A 19,756-nucleotide genomic window follows, 5' to 3' on the forward strand; every position below is an offset into this window, starting at 1 on the left:
TTTTCAACGTTGGGACCAATAGGACAGCTCTCATTGTTTTGTTTTTTTCTACTACTAATTTGTGTAATTTTTTTGTCTTTCGTCACTGAGCAATAAAAACTGTTAGAATCCGTTTTAGACTTTTTGTTTTTGAAACATTTTGATCGTGAGAAAGAATTGGGCATGGCAGCTGCATACTTTTCTAAGTCCAACTTTGGATCAAACCAGTATTTATATTTCCGCCTTTGACATCTGCAATCACTACTGATTTTAACCCAATTATTATAAATAAAATGTTTTGTGATGTTTCCTTTTTTAGCCATTAGAGGGCAGACATAATCCTCTGGTTGAACTGAAAGACACTGGGAGGGAAAGGAAGCTCACACACACTCTTCAACAGTGTAACATAATAACATCCATTATATCCATGGCAGACATAAAACCATATCTAATTCTTAACTGCCTATTTGGAAGGCGGAAGATTTACAGAGGAAACGATAAAACGGAAACAGTAAAGCTGAGATTGAATAGCTTTAGCCTTTTGGTCACGGCTGTTTTTGGGACCATGGGACCCTTTTTGCAAAATGTTACTATTAGTAGTGGTTTTATTTTTATTATTTGTTGGCTGTCATGTCAATGATAATGCTTTCTTTGCTTTAGATGAAAAAAAAATCAGGTTGAACAGGCCCCTACAGATTTGTCCTACTTTAAACTCAGCTTGTATATAACATGCTCCTCCTACTATAATAATGATACACATGTCCAGAAATGACCCAACTGTATTTCACCTTTTCAGATAAGCTCTACAATGCTCTTTAACCGTACTGCATAAATGTGTTTCACCCATCCTGTCTGTCTGCTCCTCTCCATCCTCTTCCTTTCAGAGAGCGGATATTTTATCTCCATAAAGCTAGGATTCAAGTCCCATCTGCTGTTAGTCTGCCAGATATCTGCCTGTTGTCAGTCTGAATTAACAGCTGGGTGTTACAGCCATTACACCACCAGTGCTGCTCCACTAAAACCTCAATGCCCTGCTGGATTTACAGAGCACAACAGACTGCGATAAGTGTGGTTGAATCCTACCCATGTCTGTTTGGAAGAGGGTAGGGATTGTATATTTATGATGCTCAATTATATATAACTAGCCATATGGGATGCTCAAGTGGGTACAACAGACGCCTCAGGAAATGTATCCCGGTTGTAGGTAATGAAAAATTAGGAACTTTCTTGGAATTAAGTAAATCCTAGAGAACTGATAATGGATACGGCCACATTTCCTTTCCGTCTTTGTTATGACGTTTTTTGTCTCAATATCCATTATTATTATTCTACTAAACCTTCAAACTGGTATGTCACTTGCCATAACCCTTTGGATAGACATTTGGCTAACTACAGTTTGTTTTGTGAAGCCCAACCTCTCAGCCTTTTATTTTGAGATGCATTTATGTAGAGTGCCTTGTACATACAAGTATTCTCGTTCATCCGTTGCCCTTTGTCATTCCCTCCATCTGTCACCCTGTTGAAAAAGATTTATGCTTGCAAAAACTATAAATGTTTACTATTCTTTTTACGACAGCCCATCAACTATTTTTTTATTTTGTTTGGGTTTTGTAGGAAAGTTAAAAATGAATGGTAGAGTTTTATTGTTTTACAGAAAATGATTTAGTTCAGGAGCTGGCATGATAACCTTGCTTTCTAAGCACAGTCACAGCCTGAAAGAAAAAATAATCAAATATTTAGCTTTACTCTTGTAAGTCATCAATTGTCTTGTTTACATTTAGCACACCTTTCTTGTTTTGACTCATTGAAGCTGCTTTTCTGTTGGGAATGTGACTATTTATAAAACTGCCAGAGTTATGGGTCAGATGTTGATTCAAAGTTACATAAAAATATCACCACCAAATAGTCATAACATCCGTTTTTCAAATATATTGATCAATCATTATGTGCTTTGTTTATGAGCAACTCTATCTTCAAGTTCTAATACGACAAAACCCGTAAACTCCAGAAAGATGGAGGTCTTTACTCCCTTCTTCTTGTTTTTGCTGCTAATTAAGACAAATATTGTGTTGATGGTGTATTGTCAGCACTAAAGATGATGACTTTTCAGCCTGTAACGCAATACTGAAGGTGCTAAAACTCAGTGGCACTACAAAATATACAGACATTTTCCAGGCAGTGATTTTCTCCAAGTAGTACCCCAGCTGTTTTAGCACATGTCAGCATATCATTGAGATGTGAAGACGCTGCAGGGACATTTAATGATGCCCCTGTGATGATGAGGATTTAATGACAATGCTGTGTGGTTTCTGATAAATGGACAAATATCTGCAAGTAATTGCACAAAATCATTTTCAACGGAAGTCCTTTTTTTATTGATGGAAACTCCACTTTCTAATGTTTATATGCATCTCGGAACAAAAAAAGAATGGAAACCAGTTGCAACTTTGACATGTTTCAATGTGGATGTTTTTGGACTGAAATGTTTCACATTTTTATCAGGAGGAGCCTTGACATATGGAACAACCGGATAACCGTTTCTTATAACCTACAGTTTAATGTTACTTAGTGGTTAGTGGTGAATTGCGCAAATAGTGAGATCTGGAGTTGAAAAACAAAGTCCTAAAAAGAATCACACCTGGTCTCAGGTATACAGCATACACAATCAAATAAAAACATTTTGCCATGGTCTCTTTCTCCAGTCTTCAGCCTTGTTCCCTCTGGGACTACTGTAACTGCAGTGGACTGCAAGGAAGGGCATTGAATACAAATATGGCCAAGTCACACATCCTACATTTAGACCTTACTCTCCAATAAATGGGCAGAAAGCTCCTATTGGGCTGTGGAATGATGGTGTAGCTGTGTTAATGGACAAATGCTATTACTAAACATCTGTCGACATGCAGCTGACGAGACCAGAATTATAACAAGCTGAACATGGAGGTCTAATTGCAAAGTTTAGACTCAAGCACGAGCAAGAGGAATAACAAGCATGAGTAACCAAAGTGATACATTGAGACTCGTGCGGAAAAATGTCATGCCCTTGCGTCTTTTATCTGGCATAATAAATATCTCAATACGTGTGAAGACTGCAGAACATTAATCTTTTGCTTCAGAAATCTGCTTGTGTTTCCTTCTCCTTTAGCAAATGCCCTTCTATACCTAACATATGTGTTTCTCTCATTCCCTCCGCTGGCCTTCTGCTCTCCAAATCAGTAATTATGGTAGACTATGTTTAGATTACCTCAACCTGAATTAACTTGCTCTCTCAATTTGACATCCCACTCTCAAGCTTTTAGACTCTCGTCTAGAACTTTCAAGATACCAATGGATTTCTTATATCATGACTACCTGAATAACTATTACAGAAGTACTTTGAAACAACTTGTATTATATAAAACTCTTGAATCTTAAACAGTTTAATTGTCATTTTTAGCCTGTGAAAAAAGTTGTATAATGTATTTTGTAGCTCTGAAGGGAGCTTTTGAAAGTCTGAGAAAATGATCCTCATAATGCCATCATGTGGTGATAATGATGTGATCAGGGCAATACAACTTCGGCTTGAGTTAACATTTTAGACAGTCTGTGTTAAGACCTTTTGGGTAAAGTTAAAAAGACATGAGCATTTAACAAATGAGGTATAACTGAATACTCTTGAGTTGCATTGTGGGAATTGTAGTGTAGTGAGCTTTGTCCTTACTAAGTAAACAACTTAGAAAATCTCAGCTAATCCTCCTGCATTCATTTTTGACTATGTATTTGTAATCTCTTTTGATTCCTCCAACAATAAAAGTGTATGCTTAACTCCCACATAATCCCTTTATAGTCTGAGATTTAGATGTAGCTAGAAAATGACATCCTACGTAATTTTTAAATAATAGACTATGCTTATACTTTAAAGCATAGTCACCAGCCTTATAAATGTAACATTACAACTCTTGAGTTTTGACATTATATGCCATTAATAATTATACAGCTCTTGCTAAATATAGCCTTACAATAATGGCCACTTTTTAAAAATAAACTAGGTTTCAAATTGATAATAACAACACACACTTGTGCAATGCTAAAGTCAAAGTGCCTCCGTTCATCAACCATGTGAACCCACATCAAAACCCTATATTCACATGATCAATGTTGGACATACCATGCACCTAAAAGTACCACATCTGCCTCTAACGAAAATGGGATAAAATAGTGTTAAAAAGTGAGTTTGGGCTCATATAACCATTATGTGTAAAGGCTCTTAAAGATGGATACAAAGAGTCCCTGTATGACCAGTGGTACCGCGACGTCAGTGTCTCTGGCACCGAGCACGGGTTGGTCGGAGCCAGCAGCAGCAACAGCAGCAGCAGCAGCAACGTCACCCTCTGACGCCGGCATCAGAGCAGCACGGGCGGCCATCCACGCAGCAGCGAGTCGCTCCGGAACTCGGCGGAGGAACACAGCTCGCTGCTTCGGGACTGACTTTCCGCTCTTGTTACTCAGGTAAACCCCGAAGTCGCACTACATTGAAACGCTTTCATTCATTTCAAGGTGAGTTTTATGTGTTTTTTTTGTGTTCACCCAAAAAGGAACTGCGTTTTGGTAACGACCGTTGCGAGTACAATGACTAGCAAGCTCCCCGCACAGGAGCTGTTGTACTGTGGCCATAAACTGTGTGTTGCTATGGTAGTGCCAGGCAACGTCCCACCTGCTGCTGCGACTGTGTTTCTCACTCCTGTCAACCAAAACAAACATAAATAAATTGAAACAAAGCTCCTTTTTCATTCGTGTTGATTCAGCCATTCATTGTGAATTTAAGTGCGTGTGTGTTTGAGATGCGCTGTTTTCACAAGACTTGGATGGGATGGATAATTTCTTAGACCTTTAAGATGTTACCGCCATTTAAATTATGCTCATTGGAAACAATTACCTTTATTATAGCCTCTGCACTTCCATTGTTAACACTCGTCTTGCTCCACATGAGCGTTGCCTGCAGCTTTGGCAGACAGTAGAAAGCTCCTTGCCTGTTTTCAGTGTTTTTCCAGTCCACTGCGCACATGTGTCTGTTGCTTTTAGGTGATAACATATGCTTCCCTTTGTAACTGCTGTTTGTCTGTTTATTTCCATAGTGTCAACACCTAGGACGAGAAAGCTTGACCTAACAAAATATGGTGATTACAAGTGTGGCATTCCTCAGATGGACATCACTGGCCATGGACATGAAGACCAGATGTTTGCAGTAAAGGTGCTTATTGCATACATACAGTAGTTTTCTATTCAGAGGCTTAGACAGCTGCTGTAGTTAGGCATCAGCGCATGCCAACGCAAGGCCCGTGATACAAAGAAATTCCATCATGCCTCGTCTCCTGTCTGCTGTGACAGAGGAGGAAATCACTATCCCATGCTGTCGTGAAGAGAGGAAGGAGGGAAAATAATGAGTCAGAAAAGAGAAGAAAGGAAACCTGTCACTCTTCAAATCCGCCTTTAAGCTTGGTAGACAGCTTGCACACTTATTTTAAGAGCAAGACCAGATCTTTTTTCAGCTGGCATCTAGAACCATGGAACCATGCTGAGCCCTTGCTTGTTTTTGCTATCCATAAATTATTGCTGTAACCTTTTTACTTTTTCTTAAACTTTGATGTCTCTATAAAGGGTTTAGAGTCAACGCTTTAAGTGAGTGCGAAGTGCAGCAGGGTGCATCCAAGATGAGCTCTGTTCATTGTGTTTTAGTTTACACACACCTCCTTATCTGAGCTGTCAAGAGGGAGGATTCTTTTCTACAGTAACTTACCCAGAGCGAGAGAGATAGTTGTGGGAAAGGAGGGGTGGGAGGAGTGAGAAGAACAGAGAATGACTGTGAGGGAGTGAGCGTGCTTAACCCAGCCACCGAGTGACTCTTGTATCCAAGGACGAAGGTAGCAACGCATCTAAACGCCACTCTTCGCCCACAGACTGCGATGAAGAAATGAGGGGATAGGCACTCAGCGGCGCTCATATAGACTTAACAACCTGCAGGTTCTTCTTCCCAGGGCCCCTGTCTGGAGTACCAGGGCTGATGACTGAGCAAATCATGACTGCAGCTATAGTGAACCACACAGAATGTTAGACTCGGCTTGAATAGGAATTTCCTTTTCTTTCTTTTTTTTCCAAAACAAAAGCGAGTTTTCTTATTTACCGGTGTCATTGCACTTAAACTGGCCCACATTTGTGTATGTTTTTGGCAGAGGATCAGACTGGAGAGGAGGGAGTAACAGGTTCTGCGCGCCAAGGTGGATTTGGAGGTGTGGAGGAGAGCTGAAGATCATGGGCAAATCAAACAGCAAGCTCAAGCCAGAGGTGGTGGAGGAGTTGACAAGGAAAACCTACTGTGAGTGCCTTCACGTCTTTTTCTTTGTTTCCTTTTCAGCTAGTCGTTATGAGGCAAATCAATCTTTCTAAAAGTAAAAGACCATACAGTATGTGAAGGGAAATCAAATGTCTCCCCCCCCCCCCCCCCCCCCCTGTTTTTCTTTCATGTTGTACAGTAAATAGCCCTGCCTGCTGGGATGTATCAGGATTCTTCACCCGTTTCCCGTTATCGACAAAACAGAGCTACAACGAAATGTCAGCTGGGAATTGGCTCCCTGTTTGATTTAAATTTACATTTAAATGTTGTGTAGCAAATTGTGATTGGTGAGGGTCTTGCAAAAGTTGCAATCAGCATCTTTAAATCATGCTGAAGGGATCTATGAATATGGAGATTCTGAGTTTGTATCCGCTATCGAGCGAGGGGTTCTAGAGATTAGGGTTATTTATCAACGATCTCCCGCTGAACAAAAATGTTAAAGCAGATTTTTCGATCAAGTTTGAACAGATTTGACATTTATAATGACTACTGCAAACACTATATTCGTAATTTGCGTGTTATTTCTGGAGCAAAGCATTGGTATTATTATTATTTAAGCAGTAGAGTGTGCAGGTGTGGGTGGGAGTTGACATCCATTGCTGCTTAATGACAGTGCTGTTTGTGTGGTGGGTCTCCAGCAGAACCATGGTTGGCTGATGTGGCAGGAAATTGCTGTGGAGGAAGATTGGGCTTCGTGCTGGGCTGGGCTGTTAGCGGCTGTCCTCTACTCCCTCTCTTTCTCTTACCCTTTCGCCCTGTCTCCATCGCTTTATCCCCTAATTGCCCTCTTTGAGCTGGGAATGCAATAGTATAATTAGGATCTTATCTGGTTAGCATCGCTGAGAGGGGCACCAAGCTTTCTCTCCCAGCGTGATCATTCTCCCTTTCTCTGTTGTTACTCTATCATTTCAGCTTTCCTTCATCCTGTTGCCTCTTTCTCTTGTTCTCTCATGAGAAGCTTTGTCTGCCATTTAAGTGTACTCTCCTTGTTTGGTTCTTTGACAGATTGGGGACTTGGTGAATTTCTCAGTACCTATGAGTGTTAGAGGAGGTAGGGTGTTTTTTCCCCAGCAAATGATGCCCTCTGTGATGACAGGGAACTAACAAGGCTAGTCGAAAAATAAGTCCTGTTTTAGTTTAATAGAAGATATCTGTCCCCCTTTGTTGAAAGATTAAACATGTCCCCATCTTCATGGGAACATGTTAATGACCTTGCACTTTAAATAAAATACCATTGAGCTGTGCCAGGGCTGTGGCTAGCCAGGGTTTTTCCTGTTATTAGAGGAAAGTGTGGGAAGTGGTTGCAAAATCCTCACCTGTACTTAAAGAGAGTGTTTAATTCAAACCAGAAATAATTTTCCAAATTACTACACTACATGGAAATACCAGCCACCCTATTAAAATGTCTGCAGGATGTAGGCTGTAATGGCAGAATGATTTTGTAAGTTGTCAAAGCCATGAAGAGGCTCACATTGACAGAGTGCAAGCTGGATTCTCGCAGAGCCTGCAGGGTCAACCAGCTGTATGGGTCCTGCACTTTCCTGCAAATGGTTTATTTCATTATTACCCCTTTGCCTCAGACTGGAAATATGTAGTAAAATGTCTTATCAAATTGAAGCCATGGTAAATTGCCTCACTTTTTTGACCAATTTTATGGTAGCTTAGCTTGGATGACAGTCGTGAGATTGACCGTGACATTTATTGTGCAGGAAAGGGTCACGTGACCGGTTTCCTGGTGACATTCTGAGTAGAAAATTGATGCCGAGACACATGCAGCTGAAGGCTATAGATGGCCTCCCTATCGATAGCCTCTGTATGATTCTGTTCCATTGCGTATACGTATGAAGTGATCTCATGGTGAAATATACTTGTCATTAGATACATGTTTGTTTCCTGACCACAATATATGTTTGTGTAGGCTAATTGATCATTTCATTCCCTATACATGTCTTGTTTGTCAAGAGTGAATGTCTTGGAATGAGACTCTTTGTTTCCCCTTGTGTACCGTTGCAGTAACCATGACTATGAGTTGCTTAAGGTTAAACATTACTGTAGAAGATATTGTTGATTAACTAACTAACTCTTTGTATTTATAAGGCGATTGCTTTGCCCCTGGCCCAGCGTAAGTGTTACAATAGACAATATTTAATCCTCATACTTGCGGTGGCATGCTATCAGAAAGTCTCTCTCATCGGACCAACTAGTCAAAATAATGCTATTGATTTACAGCCCTTGTTTTCATTAGCAAACCCAGAGGCCAAAGGGACGAATATTGCTGTCGTTCCTTGACAGAAAGTGAAGAGACAAGAGAAAGCCATTGGGGATCGGTTGATTAGATACTGGCAGATAATGGTGTTTGTGTGGGCATTCAAATTATTATCTTTCTTAAATCTGTGTCTGAACTTCATTCCCTTTAGTCTTGTTTGTCTTTTGTGGCTCTCTAGGGTTAACTCCCACTTGTCCTCTACTATCCAGGCCAGCAAAAAACTTTATTCATTTCCTCCGATATAACTCATTATTCACTCAACTAAACAAGCTGTCTAATAATTGCATGTTACACCCTTGAATAGTTTTAGATGATATACTGTGAAAGGATTGGGTCAAAATGATTAACAATGCTACTGCTTGGCTCCTATGTATCTAATAGCAAGCTTCTTTTTTTTCTAGGACAACCCAACTTTTCCTCCGAGCTAATGTCACTCTCTTTTTCTCTTACAGTTACAGAGAAAGAGGTGCAGCAGTGGTAAGTGTGTGCATTAATTTTTAATGACATTTTTACATGCCTGATGTGAAGCTAGTCATATATTAGCAATTGTGTTTTTACTGGCATAGCTCTCTGTAATCATGAGGGGTCTTCTCTCGACCCACTTAGATAAAGGATTTTTATTTTCTGCGTCCATAGATAGTGTATTTATATTTGGTTTGATCGTTGATTTGAAGCAATCTCCCTCACTCTGCCCTGAAGACAGATGTGTTCTTAAAATAGAATGACTTTGAAGCCTTGCTGAGACTGAACGACTTTGAAGGCTGATAACACTGATACAAACATTTCCATGATGCATTCCTCAACAAACATGTATGCTCTATTAGCAAAAGGATAACTGATAACAGAAGAATTACTGGGGCTTAAGGTTGTTTCATTTTCAGGTCACTACATGGCCACAGAGTCCATTAGTAATCCTCTCTGTTGGATTCTTTACCTATTATTCAGTGTGACCTGCAGTGCAGAGGTATGATCCCTGGTTGTATATTTACTTTCATATATCAAAATGAAACATATGTATTAAACCGAGACCCCTCAGGTCAGGAAAACACAGAGCTGTGGTGAGAGTGATCATTACAGTTAAGGTGTGAATTTCTGAACGTTTTTCTTTTCAGAATTTCACAGCCGCCAGCACAGGGATCAGACCCACTTACGTCTTCATTTACAGAGTTGATTCAAGCATGAGCGTAGTCATGACTTTTGTTTGCCGTGCATGCTGCTCTTAGGCTATTGTTTCTTTGGAAATGAAAGGCAAAGAATAGAGTATATCAGAAGAGAGAGCAATGTAATAAAAATGATCACTCTTCCATGTTCACATTTCAATCCTCCTGCTAGGGTTTTGCATTTCACGACGTAATTCAGCATGCATGAAAAGATCTCTGTCTCCGGATCTAGACTCTGCTCTTGTACCCTGTTAGGGGGCTTACAGGCGGGGGTACATACAGTACCACACAGCAGCATTAGATATCATTGGGCATTGGCAGGTCAAGATCTTAGAGCTGGCTTGTCACAGGGGCTGACTGAGTGCACTGTGGCGGAATACCCCCCACCCCCCAGGCTGTGCAGCCAGCTAGCTCAGCATCACTCTCCCTGTTTTTCACAGCAAAGTTTGCCTGAGTCCTCACTTGAAGATCAGTGGCAATCAACACGGCTGAGTGTGAGGGATGAGAGGGAATTTTACCAGGGGAAATGCCAGATGGCGTGTAATTAGAGCACAGGCGCAGACATAGAAGAATTAGAGGGGTTAGATAAATGCCTGTGTTGTGCATTAAATGTGTTCCCCTTCCTAATTCTCCTCCTCCAAGCATTAGTGTGCTCCATGCTCACCTGAAATCAATAACAAAATGCTATAGCCCAGTGATGCTCCTGCCAGCTCTTCTGCACAATTCTATAGCAAAACCCCACCATGGTAGATGCCAAGGAGAAGAAGCCAGTGCCAGTGATAAATACTTAATCTTCATGCTGGCCCCCCAGTGTGGTCCAATGCACAATGTCACGTCTGCTATGTCCCTGCAAGTGCAGTGCACTATTTCACTGCTTCGAGTACATTCTGGCTGTTTATGTGTCTTAGCACCAGTGTCACCAAGCCATGATGTGTGATTGGCAAATGAAGGTGATTCTGATTCTGACTCTGACAAATAGCTGACACTAGGCAAACATGTTAACACTGGTACAGTGCCTTTACTGTACCCATGTACTGTAGATGTTTACTTTTGATTATGTAACTCCACTGGTACTATGTAAAATGGTAGTTAGCCTTGTGTGTGTGTGATACCAAATACCTTGTTAGCAAAGTTGTGTGATAATCAACAGGCTGAAGATAACAAATAATTACTTGATGAATGAAAACTCAAAGTGCATTGTAAAAACATTGACACTAGCTCAATCAATACTTATAATAATATTGTAAAAATATAAATATATCGGGTTTTAGTTGTTTGTTTGTTGATACGTTAAACTTAAAGACTTGATTTGATTAAAACATCTTTAAGATTGATTGATTTCTTTATTTGAGCTTTTATTTGATAATGTAAAGAAAAGAGCATGCAGGACACAGGAACGTTCTTTTAACATTAGTTATATCAACAAGTTGAACTCTTTACTGTTACTTAATGTTACTTATCAGTAAATGTATAGTCTGATAACGACACCAATATATATCTGTGATGAGCATATCTGTATGTCAGGATAAACATTTCAATTAAATGTCTGTTTATAAAGGAACAATGTCTGATATTTGACCCCTTTGAAATGTTTAAATACGAGCAATATACCACTCTTTGTAAGCGTTCCAGTTAGTCATTGAAGATTTCAAATGTGTAACTCCTTTTCGTTCCTTATGTCTGCACATGTGACAAAAATAATTAGTGCCTTTTTAATATAAATACTTAATGTTTGGCACTAAACAACCCTAATATGATGTATTAGTCTTATTATTATTACTAATGAATCCGCTATACTTACTCTAGAATAGTGTGTGAATACATGTTTTAGTATCTTAAATATGTTACAGACTTTTTAATTTGGTTGCTAGATATAATATTGCATAGTCTCACTATAAAACACACTAAAGAATTCAGGAAAGATGCCTTGGATTATTTATTGTGTGATCTGCACTGAATACTAATTAGATTGTAATATGCATTATATGTTAGCTAGGCTAACATTTCCCACATATTGTATCTCCAAATAATTCAAATGTGAGAATGACATGGTTGGGCTCTCTTCTTGCTGAACCTTTTCTCAGCTGCTCCTCAAAGCGTCTCTTCGACGAATTGGAGCTGGCTTCATTATCTCCAAGGCAGATTAAAAGTAAAGAGTTTAAGAGTGAAGAGCGAGAGTGAGAGTGGAAAAGATGTGTACTGGCCTCCATTCTTCAGAAGAACTCTCTCTCTCTCTGGCCGTAATTACAGCCCAGCCTTCCTCTGAATCACAGACGAACATGCAGTGCTCCCTTGTGCGTCATTTCTTGCTGCTGATCAAGAGCAAAAGCTTTTTGCAATTCTTTTTATAACTAGAGTGTTATTATTTCCTTGTTCTCATACTTTTCATCAAGCCTTTATTTTTGTAAAGGCTAACGCTCTCTTCCTCGTCCCTCAAGCTATTGCAGTGTAGCTAGACTTTGAGTTCGTGGTTTTCCTTTTATAAAAACAAACTAGGAAGCCGCCTACCTCTGAGTGACTGCCCTTGAAATTGCTTATGAGATGCTTCTATATTTAGACTAATAGAGATATTACATTTCTCTCCCAGATATATCATTTCCAGCGGCGAAAGGAAGCTCTCAGACTTATCTATCAGCCACGCATATTATCAAAGAGGACTATAGAGTAATTTGATTAGAGTTACCCACTCTGGGCTTGCTATTGGATTAGGGCGATGGTCTTATCTGTGAATGAGACAAACGGCTTTGCACTTTACCTTTTTGATCTTGCACCATCTCTTTAAACTGAATCAGAATTCCCTGCTGCAGGGATGAGGATGTGACTTCTGTCTGTTGTCATTGTTGTATAATCCTGTCTTATTTGATATATTTTCATCACATTATATATTTTAACTCTTAGTCTTATGTCTTTCTGTACTTTATTATTCAGGTACAAAGGATTTATTAAAGACTGTCCAAGCGGGCAGCTGGATGCTTTGGGCTTTCAGAAGATATACAAGCAGTTCTTTCCTTTTGGAGACCCTACGAAGTTCGCCTCCTTTGTCTTCAATGTTTTCGATGAAAATAAGGTAAGTGAAACATTTCTTATGTGTTGTTGTGAGGCAGCAAGAACATCTTCTATCTTTTTGTTGGTTCACAATGACAAAGAAGTAGTTTGACAGTGGCTGTGTGTCCAGGGTTGCTGCTAGAGAAGGAACATGATACAAAGTGACAGTGTCTGAGGATAAGGCTAATCTAAAGGTAAAAACAGGAAGAAGAATTCTTTGTGCTAATGTTTTGCTGACGTTATTTATAAGAACTGCAGGTTCAGTTTTTAACAGAAGGATTCAAAGGGCATGTTTAGTTATCTCAGTATGTAATAATTGCCATTTATTTGCTTTTTGTATTTTTATCTGCTATATTTTTTAGTCACTATTTTTCTAACAGCACAGTGGATTCTTTTATAAAAAAACATGAGTCAATAGTAACACATAAACGTAACCCTTCATTTTGTTCCAGAAATCAGTTTCCTGGAGAGCCAATTTATTTTTCAAGAGGTGCCTGTATTTTCGTATTATTCTACGTCTCTCTTACGTGGGAGCATTCTCTAAGGATTTGATGATGTGATGAGAAAGCACATTTTAACAAGGCCAAACCGTTAAATAAACATTTGTCTAGGGTAATCCACCTAAACACAGCTGTAGATTATTTAAATTGTGTTCAGGAAGGCAAACTGTCGATGAGCAGCTCCTGGGATGCTGGCAAGCCCCTGGAGATTTATTGACTCAGTTAAGAGGCTTTGTGTCAGGAAGATCAGACAACCCGTCCGTCTGATGTTTATCTCTGACCTTCGTTAGCGTTCTGCTCCCCATAGTTAGAGTATGCATTGATCTTAACAGTATTTATGACTTATGTAATCAGCAATGCATGACTGCAGCATTGTCTGGCTGGACAGATGTCTGGTGGAGATAGAAAGAACAGACCCCTGGGCCGTGAAGAGCTCTTTGCTGTCTTCTGAAAGCACAACCGTTAGCTGAACTCTGTCGCAGGTAGGAAGTTGTAGCAGAAAGTCGGAAACGTTTTTTTGTTGTTGCAACCAGTCCTTTAAGATCCGGTGAGAACATGAAGTCTGAAGGCTCCGCTAACAGAACATGGATTTGTACATTGGTGGAGGAAGTACTGAGATATTTTACCTCAGTAAAAGTAGTAATACCACCGTGTAGAAATACTATTACAAGTAATATCCTGCATTCAAAAGAATACTTAATTAAAGTGAAGAAATTAAAGCATCCACATTTCCTTAAAGTGCAAAAACAAATAATGTTGGAGAATATTAAATACACATTTAGAATATTATACTTATTGATGCATCATAGTGGTCGTGACTTTGTTGTTGCAACAGGTAGAGTAGCAGCTTATTTTTTACTATATATAATGCCGGGTACCTTGTAACATTTCAGGGAAAGATACATTTATCGCATAATACATAAATAATTGTCTTTTCTTATACTGAATTAGAATCCTCAATGTAACTCAAGTTTAAATGCAATACCTGCCACTTAATGGCAAAGTGTTTCCAATAGGGACGTTCACACCAAGTTCTTTTCCCACAATAGTTCATGAGAACTCTTTTAGTTCTGATGAACTAAAGCAGATCGCGTTCACACCGCAATGAGTTCCTGGGGGTGGATTAGGCAAATGAAGCCGCTGACGTCACTTCTTCTTCTTCTGCTTTGGGTTTACTGGCACTTCACGGCGTATACTGCCACCCGGAGTCCCCGGCCGGAAGTCCCCGGAGTTGGGGACTGGCTTCAGTAGAAGCTGCTGGGAGTCCCAGCAGCTTCTACTGAAGCCTTCCGAGTAAATCGCCAGAACCCCGACACCTCCTCATCTCCACCGCTCCCATGTTTTATTTTGTGTTGCCATAAGTTAGTCTCTCTGCGTTTGTGCGCTGGGCTAATGCTAATAATGCTAATGCGAGGATAATAAAATGGCGGCTTCACAAAACGTTTTTGGAGTTTTACGGGGCATGGTTTGCATTCCGCCCAGCCAATCAGACATAGGAACCTTTTTACCCCCTTTTCAGTCCCTGCTCTCTAGCAGGGACTGAAAAGGGGGTAAAAATGGTTCTGATGAACTAATTTAGTTCAGGGGGCTTTTTGGTGTGAACGCAAATATATCTGAGTTCTGATGAACTATTGTGGGAAAAGTACTCCGGTGTGAACGCGCCAAATTATTCTACTTTGTAAAGTACCTCAAAATTGTACTTAAGTACAGTACTTGTGCAATGTACTTAGTTACTGCTCACCACTGAATTTGTATGCAAGATGGCTTTTTACATGTGTGAAGGGGATGTCTTATTGTGCCTATTAAAGCGATTACTTTGAGTAAGTCTAATGCAGTTGTTTGAAGCTGGGGGTCAGAACTTCAGTGAGTCGCTCAGAATTAGCCACTTTGAGCCACTTAAAGCTCTGGTTTTACATCTGATTATTATCCATGTTAGCAGACGGTTCTCTCCGCTGCAGAGTGTCCTTGCCGAAAAACGCTGTAGGCCACAATTTCGGGAGGTTAATTGGAATTTCAAGCTTCTGTGGTACGATTCAGAGCATAGGATTCTCACAAAGCTCAGAGGGATTAAGTGACAGAATATTTTATACCTTGTCCAACATAATTATCTGCCATGTCCATTCACAATGCAGAGTCATTGAAAAAGATGTGACATTTCTTTGCCCCAAATATCCAGCGGATGGTTGTGTGCTGTTACTTTTTGGACATTGAGCCAGGTGCATCCATCTTATTAATGACCACAGGTGACATATTTCTGCCTCAGGAAACAGCCAGGTGCAGGGCAAAAATAGAAGTTGAGTTGGAGCAAGCGTCTGGCCCCGTTTTTCAAGGACATCATGAAAGAACAGCAAGGAGCTGATGAGAGGACGGCTAGTGTGAAGCAATATGCTCATCTTGTCTTTGGGCCATTTCCTCTCTAATGTTCTCTCTCTCTCTCTCTCTCTCTCTCTCTCTCTCTCTCATGCCACCCTGTAGGATGGACGCATCGAGTTCTCCGAGTTCATCCAGGCCTTGTCAGTGACCTCTCGGGGGACTCTTGATGAGAAGTTGAGATGTAAGAAGATGCAGTCTCCTCCCCTGTTTGTTGACATTTAAATGACAGGATGTAAGGCTCACTGCCATGTATGCATATGTATGAGGACTGTCGGTTTAGAAAAGCAAATAGGGGATTATTAACAAACAGTAGGCACATGCAACCTGGGGGTCATGACCCAATAGGTTGATGCCCTTTCTTGAAAATCAAACACTGTGGAAAAAAACTCTCAACTGTAGATGTAACTGTACGTTTGGTGTGATCATTATTATGTGCACCATTATTACTGTCAACTTTTGAACTGAAAAGCAAACATGGAAAGCTGCTGCCTGTCTGTTCTCACCACTTCCAAATATAAAACAAAACACTGTGTGCTTTTTATTCCATGAAAGATCTAAGTTTAATCTTTTGTTTTACATTATGAAGTCACGGGGGTTCTTATTCTAGTAAGGCCTCACCTGCCAAAATATTTATATTCAACACCTTTCTCTATACAGGGGCTTTTAAACTTTACGACCTTGATAACGATGGCTACATCACCCGAGACGAGATGTTAAACATCGTAGATGCCATATATCAGATGGTGGTAAGATGGTTTACCAGATTCCAAAGCATCACATCAACATTTTTTGAATGGTACAACATGTAATGATTTAATATCTTTAGGGGAACACTGTGGAGCTGCCAGAAGAAGAAAACACACCAGAAAAACGAGTGGACCGTATTTTTGCAATGATGGACAAGGTTAGTATTTTTACATTTAAGTGTATAGTCACAAAAGACTTAAGTGATAGACAGTGATATTGCACAAGTTGTTGTACCATTGATGTTACTTTCTATAGTGTTACGTCAATCTTAGCCTGTTAAAAGTGCAGTAAAGATTATACGTTTTCTATAAAGAGGACTGAATCTGCCTTTGTTGCCACCCTCGGGGATCCTACATGGACACTGTTAAGTTTAGAGCGGTTAGCTGTAGCCATCACAGCGTCACTAACACCGCCTGCAGTCTATAAACATCATATATAGTCTCCACCACCACTAGCCCTCGGTGCTAATGCCCATTCCCTCAGCCCCAAGAATCTACTCAGCTTTAGTGAAAGATGAGACGCAGTGTGTGTGTGTGTGTGTGTGTGTGTGTGTGTGTGTGTGTGTGTGTGTGTGTGTGTGTGTGTGTGTGTGTGTGTGTGTGTGTGTGTGTGTGTGTGTGTGTGTGTGTGTGTGTGTGTGTGTGTGTGTGTGTGTGTGTGTGTGTGTGTGTGTGTGTGTGTGTGTGTGTGTGTGTGTGTGTGTGTGTGTGTGTGTGTGTGTGTGTGTGTGTGTGTGTGGCGGCAGCCCACTACTGCCAAGATCAGCCAATTGGACTAGCTGTGCAGCACAGCAGCACTTATAGTGATTTGTATTGGCAGAGAGTGGCTACCATCCAAGAGCACTGACCAAAGATCAGTCCAACAGCACAGAAAAGCAGCAACATTACCTTAAGAGGCTTTTTTGCCCCCTGCTGGTAAATGCATGTTAAAGCATTAAAGGGGCTTCAGTGTTATCTCTTTCTTATGTTCCTCTTTCAGAATGCAGACGGGAAGCTGACTCTGCAGGAGTTTCAGGAGGGTTCAAAGGCAGATCCTTCTATTGTTCAGGCATTGTCTCTCTATGATGGGCTTGTGTAGGAATGTAAGGTGAGTGGGTTTTATTGAGCGAGTAGCTGCGTTCGTCTGTGCATGGCTGATTAACAAGCCCAGGTCGTGCTTTAACTCCAGGATAATATTTTCTTAGTCTTTATTCAGCAGAGCAAAGAATAATAAAGAAAGGAAATGCATTCTGTGGGCTGTAACCAAAGTGAAGAAGCCACTTTCAGCTCTCAGTTTGTTCCTATGAATTATTCAAATGGCCCACTTGTTTGCTGGCAATCAAATAGTCTTGTAGTGAGGAGCGAGACAGCCCTCTGCTCTCACTGCTTAATGTAATGCACCGGCCGCTGCCAATTGTTGCTGACATCCTGTTCAGCGTTTTGTCAACTGCGAAGTGAGCTCTTGAAGACATATTTCAGACAGAAGCTCTGTTTAGTGATTTATCCTGCATGCTCTGAACACACCCATGTTTGATGACACCCTTTTACTGTCATCTATTCACTGATGATCATCTTACAACTTCTCAGATGGATCCAACTCAGCATCCACAAACCAATCCAGCGCCATCACACCTGCAACGAGAAGAAGCCACTTTAAACTCGCTCACCTAGAAGTGGACTGCAAACTCTTTGTGGCAGTAGCTGTTCGTCTACATTTCCAGTTCGGATTGTAAACAAGTATATCCTCTGATGTGACAGAGAACTCAGCAAAACATCAGCAAATCCCTCAGTCATTTATCCGTGCTTCTACAGATATGTTGCACCGCGTACACCCTTGAGTGTTGTGGACTGTGTGCGAGCATTTCTTCAAACGCAGTGTTGTGATTTCCCAATGCACAGTCCAAGGAACAAAATTCCCTTTCCGAGATGTTGTCTTGTTCACATACTGTCAGTCTGAGGATGCATGTGAAGCGCTCGGAGGAACTGTCCTGCTGCTTCACCACCACATGGAGAGACTTGAAACCCGGGAGAATCTGGCAAAACGTGTTACTTGGTGATCATTTGAGCACTTACTAAAAGTTACAAAGCAGTATAGTGTACAATGTATAATGTAAATAGAATGGTAATTTATTTTCTGCTTTGCTGCGTTTATGGGAATTTCCTCATAAGTATTGAATGAAGTTTTATTTTTTATGAAAGGTGTTGAAATGTATTGCACTGTATTTCTCATTATTTGGGGATTTATTTTCTTCAGACGTTCAAAAGTTTCCTTATTCCTGAGAGAATGGGGCTTTTATTTGAAGAAGAGCGTTGAAGGACCCGGAGGTTACTCTGGATTATTTTACTATGTTTGCAGTCTCTGCATCCTATTGTGTTTTTATTTCCCCGTTAGCACTAGTGTCTGCAGTGTTGCACAGCCACATCCTGAACAACATGACCAGGCAACACAGCCAATTCTCACAGCTTACATCTGAACTGAGGCTCATTATTTGAGAGCATCGTACTCCACCCTCTGCACACACACACAGCCTGGTCATTGAGACACGGGCACAAACAGACATCGATTCTGGTTGTAAAGCTTTTTGCGAGCTCTGTTGTTGCAATTGTCCACTCGTATTTGTCCTGTGAGAGGCCAGAGCATGTGATGATGCCTTTTTTTCCATTGTTGGATTGTTTTATTTACAGCATTAAGATGTTTTATCAGCTTGACTGATTTTATGCCTTATGCAAATGATAATTTACTAAATGATAAATGTCATTTACCTGTTGATTAACGGTATAAGAGCACACAATAAAATGCATTTAAGTGGCTGACTTTTCTATTGCTTCATTCTTAGTCTTTGTACTTCATTAATATTGAAACGTTTTTATGTTCAGGTACTTGGATAACAACTGTTGCTCAAATATGTATTTCAAAACAACTTTCTTTATGATCCACAATGAATCACTTCTGAAAACGATAATCTATAACTTTTACTAATTGCATTGAATCCAAAATTGAAATAGGATCAGTATGGCCTTGAGCTTCTTCACTTATCGAAAAATAATATAATTTTGAGCGTGTGTTATGTTTTGAAACACATGTTTTGTTCTGTGATAAAAGTCTCCACTGATTGGTTGTGAAAAAACAATGAGGTCCATTAATATGAGTTAATGAGGCTCCTTGGCTTTAGAAGCTGCTAGGCCTGCGCAGACCTGCTTTCTGTTTCTTATCAACAGGGACAGATGCTAAGATATATCAAGATGAGGAGGTCAGGAGGGTCCGGAGCTTTGATCACAGGCTGTTCTGTGCTTTATGTCCATCTTTCATTCACTTTGTATTTTATAGGAGTTTTAAA

At 40.3% G+C, this 19,756-nt stretch overlaps 1 protein-coding gene across 3 annotated transcripts; it reads left to right on the forward strand.

The window, feature by feature from the left end:
• Positions 1 to 4,316: 4,316 nt before the first annotated feature.
• LOC117472616 (neuronal calcium sensor 1) lies at positions 4,317 to 19,229 on the forward strand. 3 transcript variants are annotated; one of them, XM_034117911.1, is made up of 10 exons: positions 4,317 to 4,467; positions 5,094 to 5,209; positions 6,189 to 6,331; positions 9,068 to 9,092; positions 12,704 to 12,842; positions 15,796 to 15,874; positions 16,351 to 16,439; positions 16,520 to 16,597; positions 17,419 to 17,526; positions 18,006 to 19,229. In XM_034117911.1, exons 3-9 carry the CDS (start codon positions 6,268 to 6,270, stop codon positions 17,515 to 17,517), a joined length of 573 nt encoding a protein of 190 aa, XP_033973802.1. In that variant the 5' UTR covers positions 4,317 to 4,467; positions 5,094 to 5,209; positions 6,189 to 6,267; the 3' UTR covers positions 17,518 to 17,526; positions 18,006 to 19,229. The 3 variants fall into 3 exon arrangements, with proteins under 3 accessions (XP_033973802.1, XP_033973803.1, XP_033973804.1); XM_034117912.1 differs by having other exon boundaries at positions 4,392 to 4,515; XM_034117913.1 differs by lacking the exons at positions 4,317 to 4,467; positions 5,094 to 5,209 and adding an exon at positions 5,829 to 6,065.
• Positions 19,230 to 19,756: the final 527 nt, after the last annotated feature.

This window comes from Trematomus bernacchii, unplaced genomic scaffold (genome assembly GCF_902827165.1).
Source record: "Trematomus bernacchii unplaced genomic scaffold, fTreBer1.1, whole genome shotgun sequence".
Lineage (NCBI taxonomy): Eukaryota > Metazoa > Chordata > Actinopteri > Perciformes > Nototheniidae > Trematomus > Trematomus bernacchii.

Bases quoted from the DNA above. Each gene is read 5' to 3' on its own strand.
- LOC117472616 (XM_034117911.1), top strand. From the start codon at position 6,268: ATGGGCAAATCAAACAGCAAGCTCAAGCCAGAGGTGGTGGAGGAGTTG. The intron at 9,093-12,703 runs GTAAGTGTGTGC...TTTATTATTCAG, and splicing joins GAGAAAGAGGTGCAGCAGTG to GTACAAAGGATTTATTAAAG. The intron at 16,440-16,519 runs GTAAGATGGTTT...TAATATCTTTAG, and splicing joins ATGCCATATATCAGATGGTG to GGGAACACTGTGGAGCTGCC.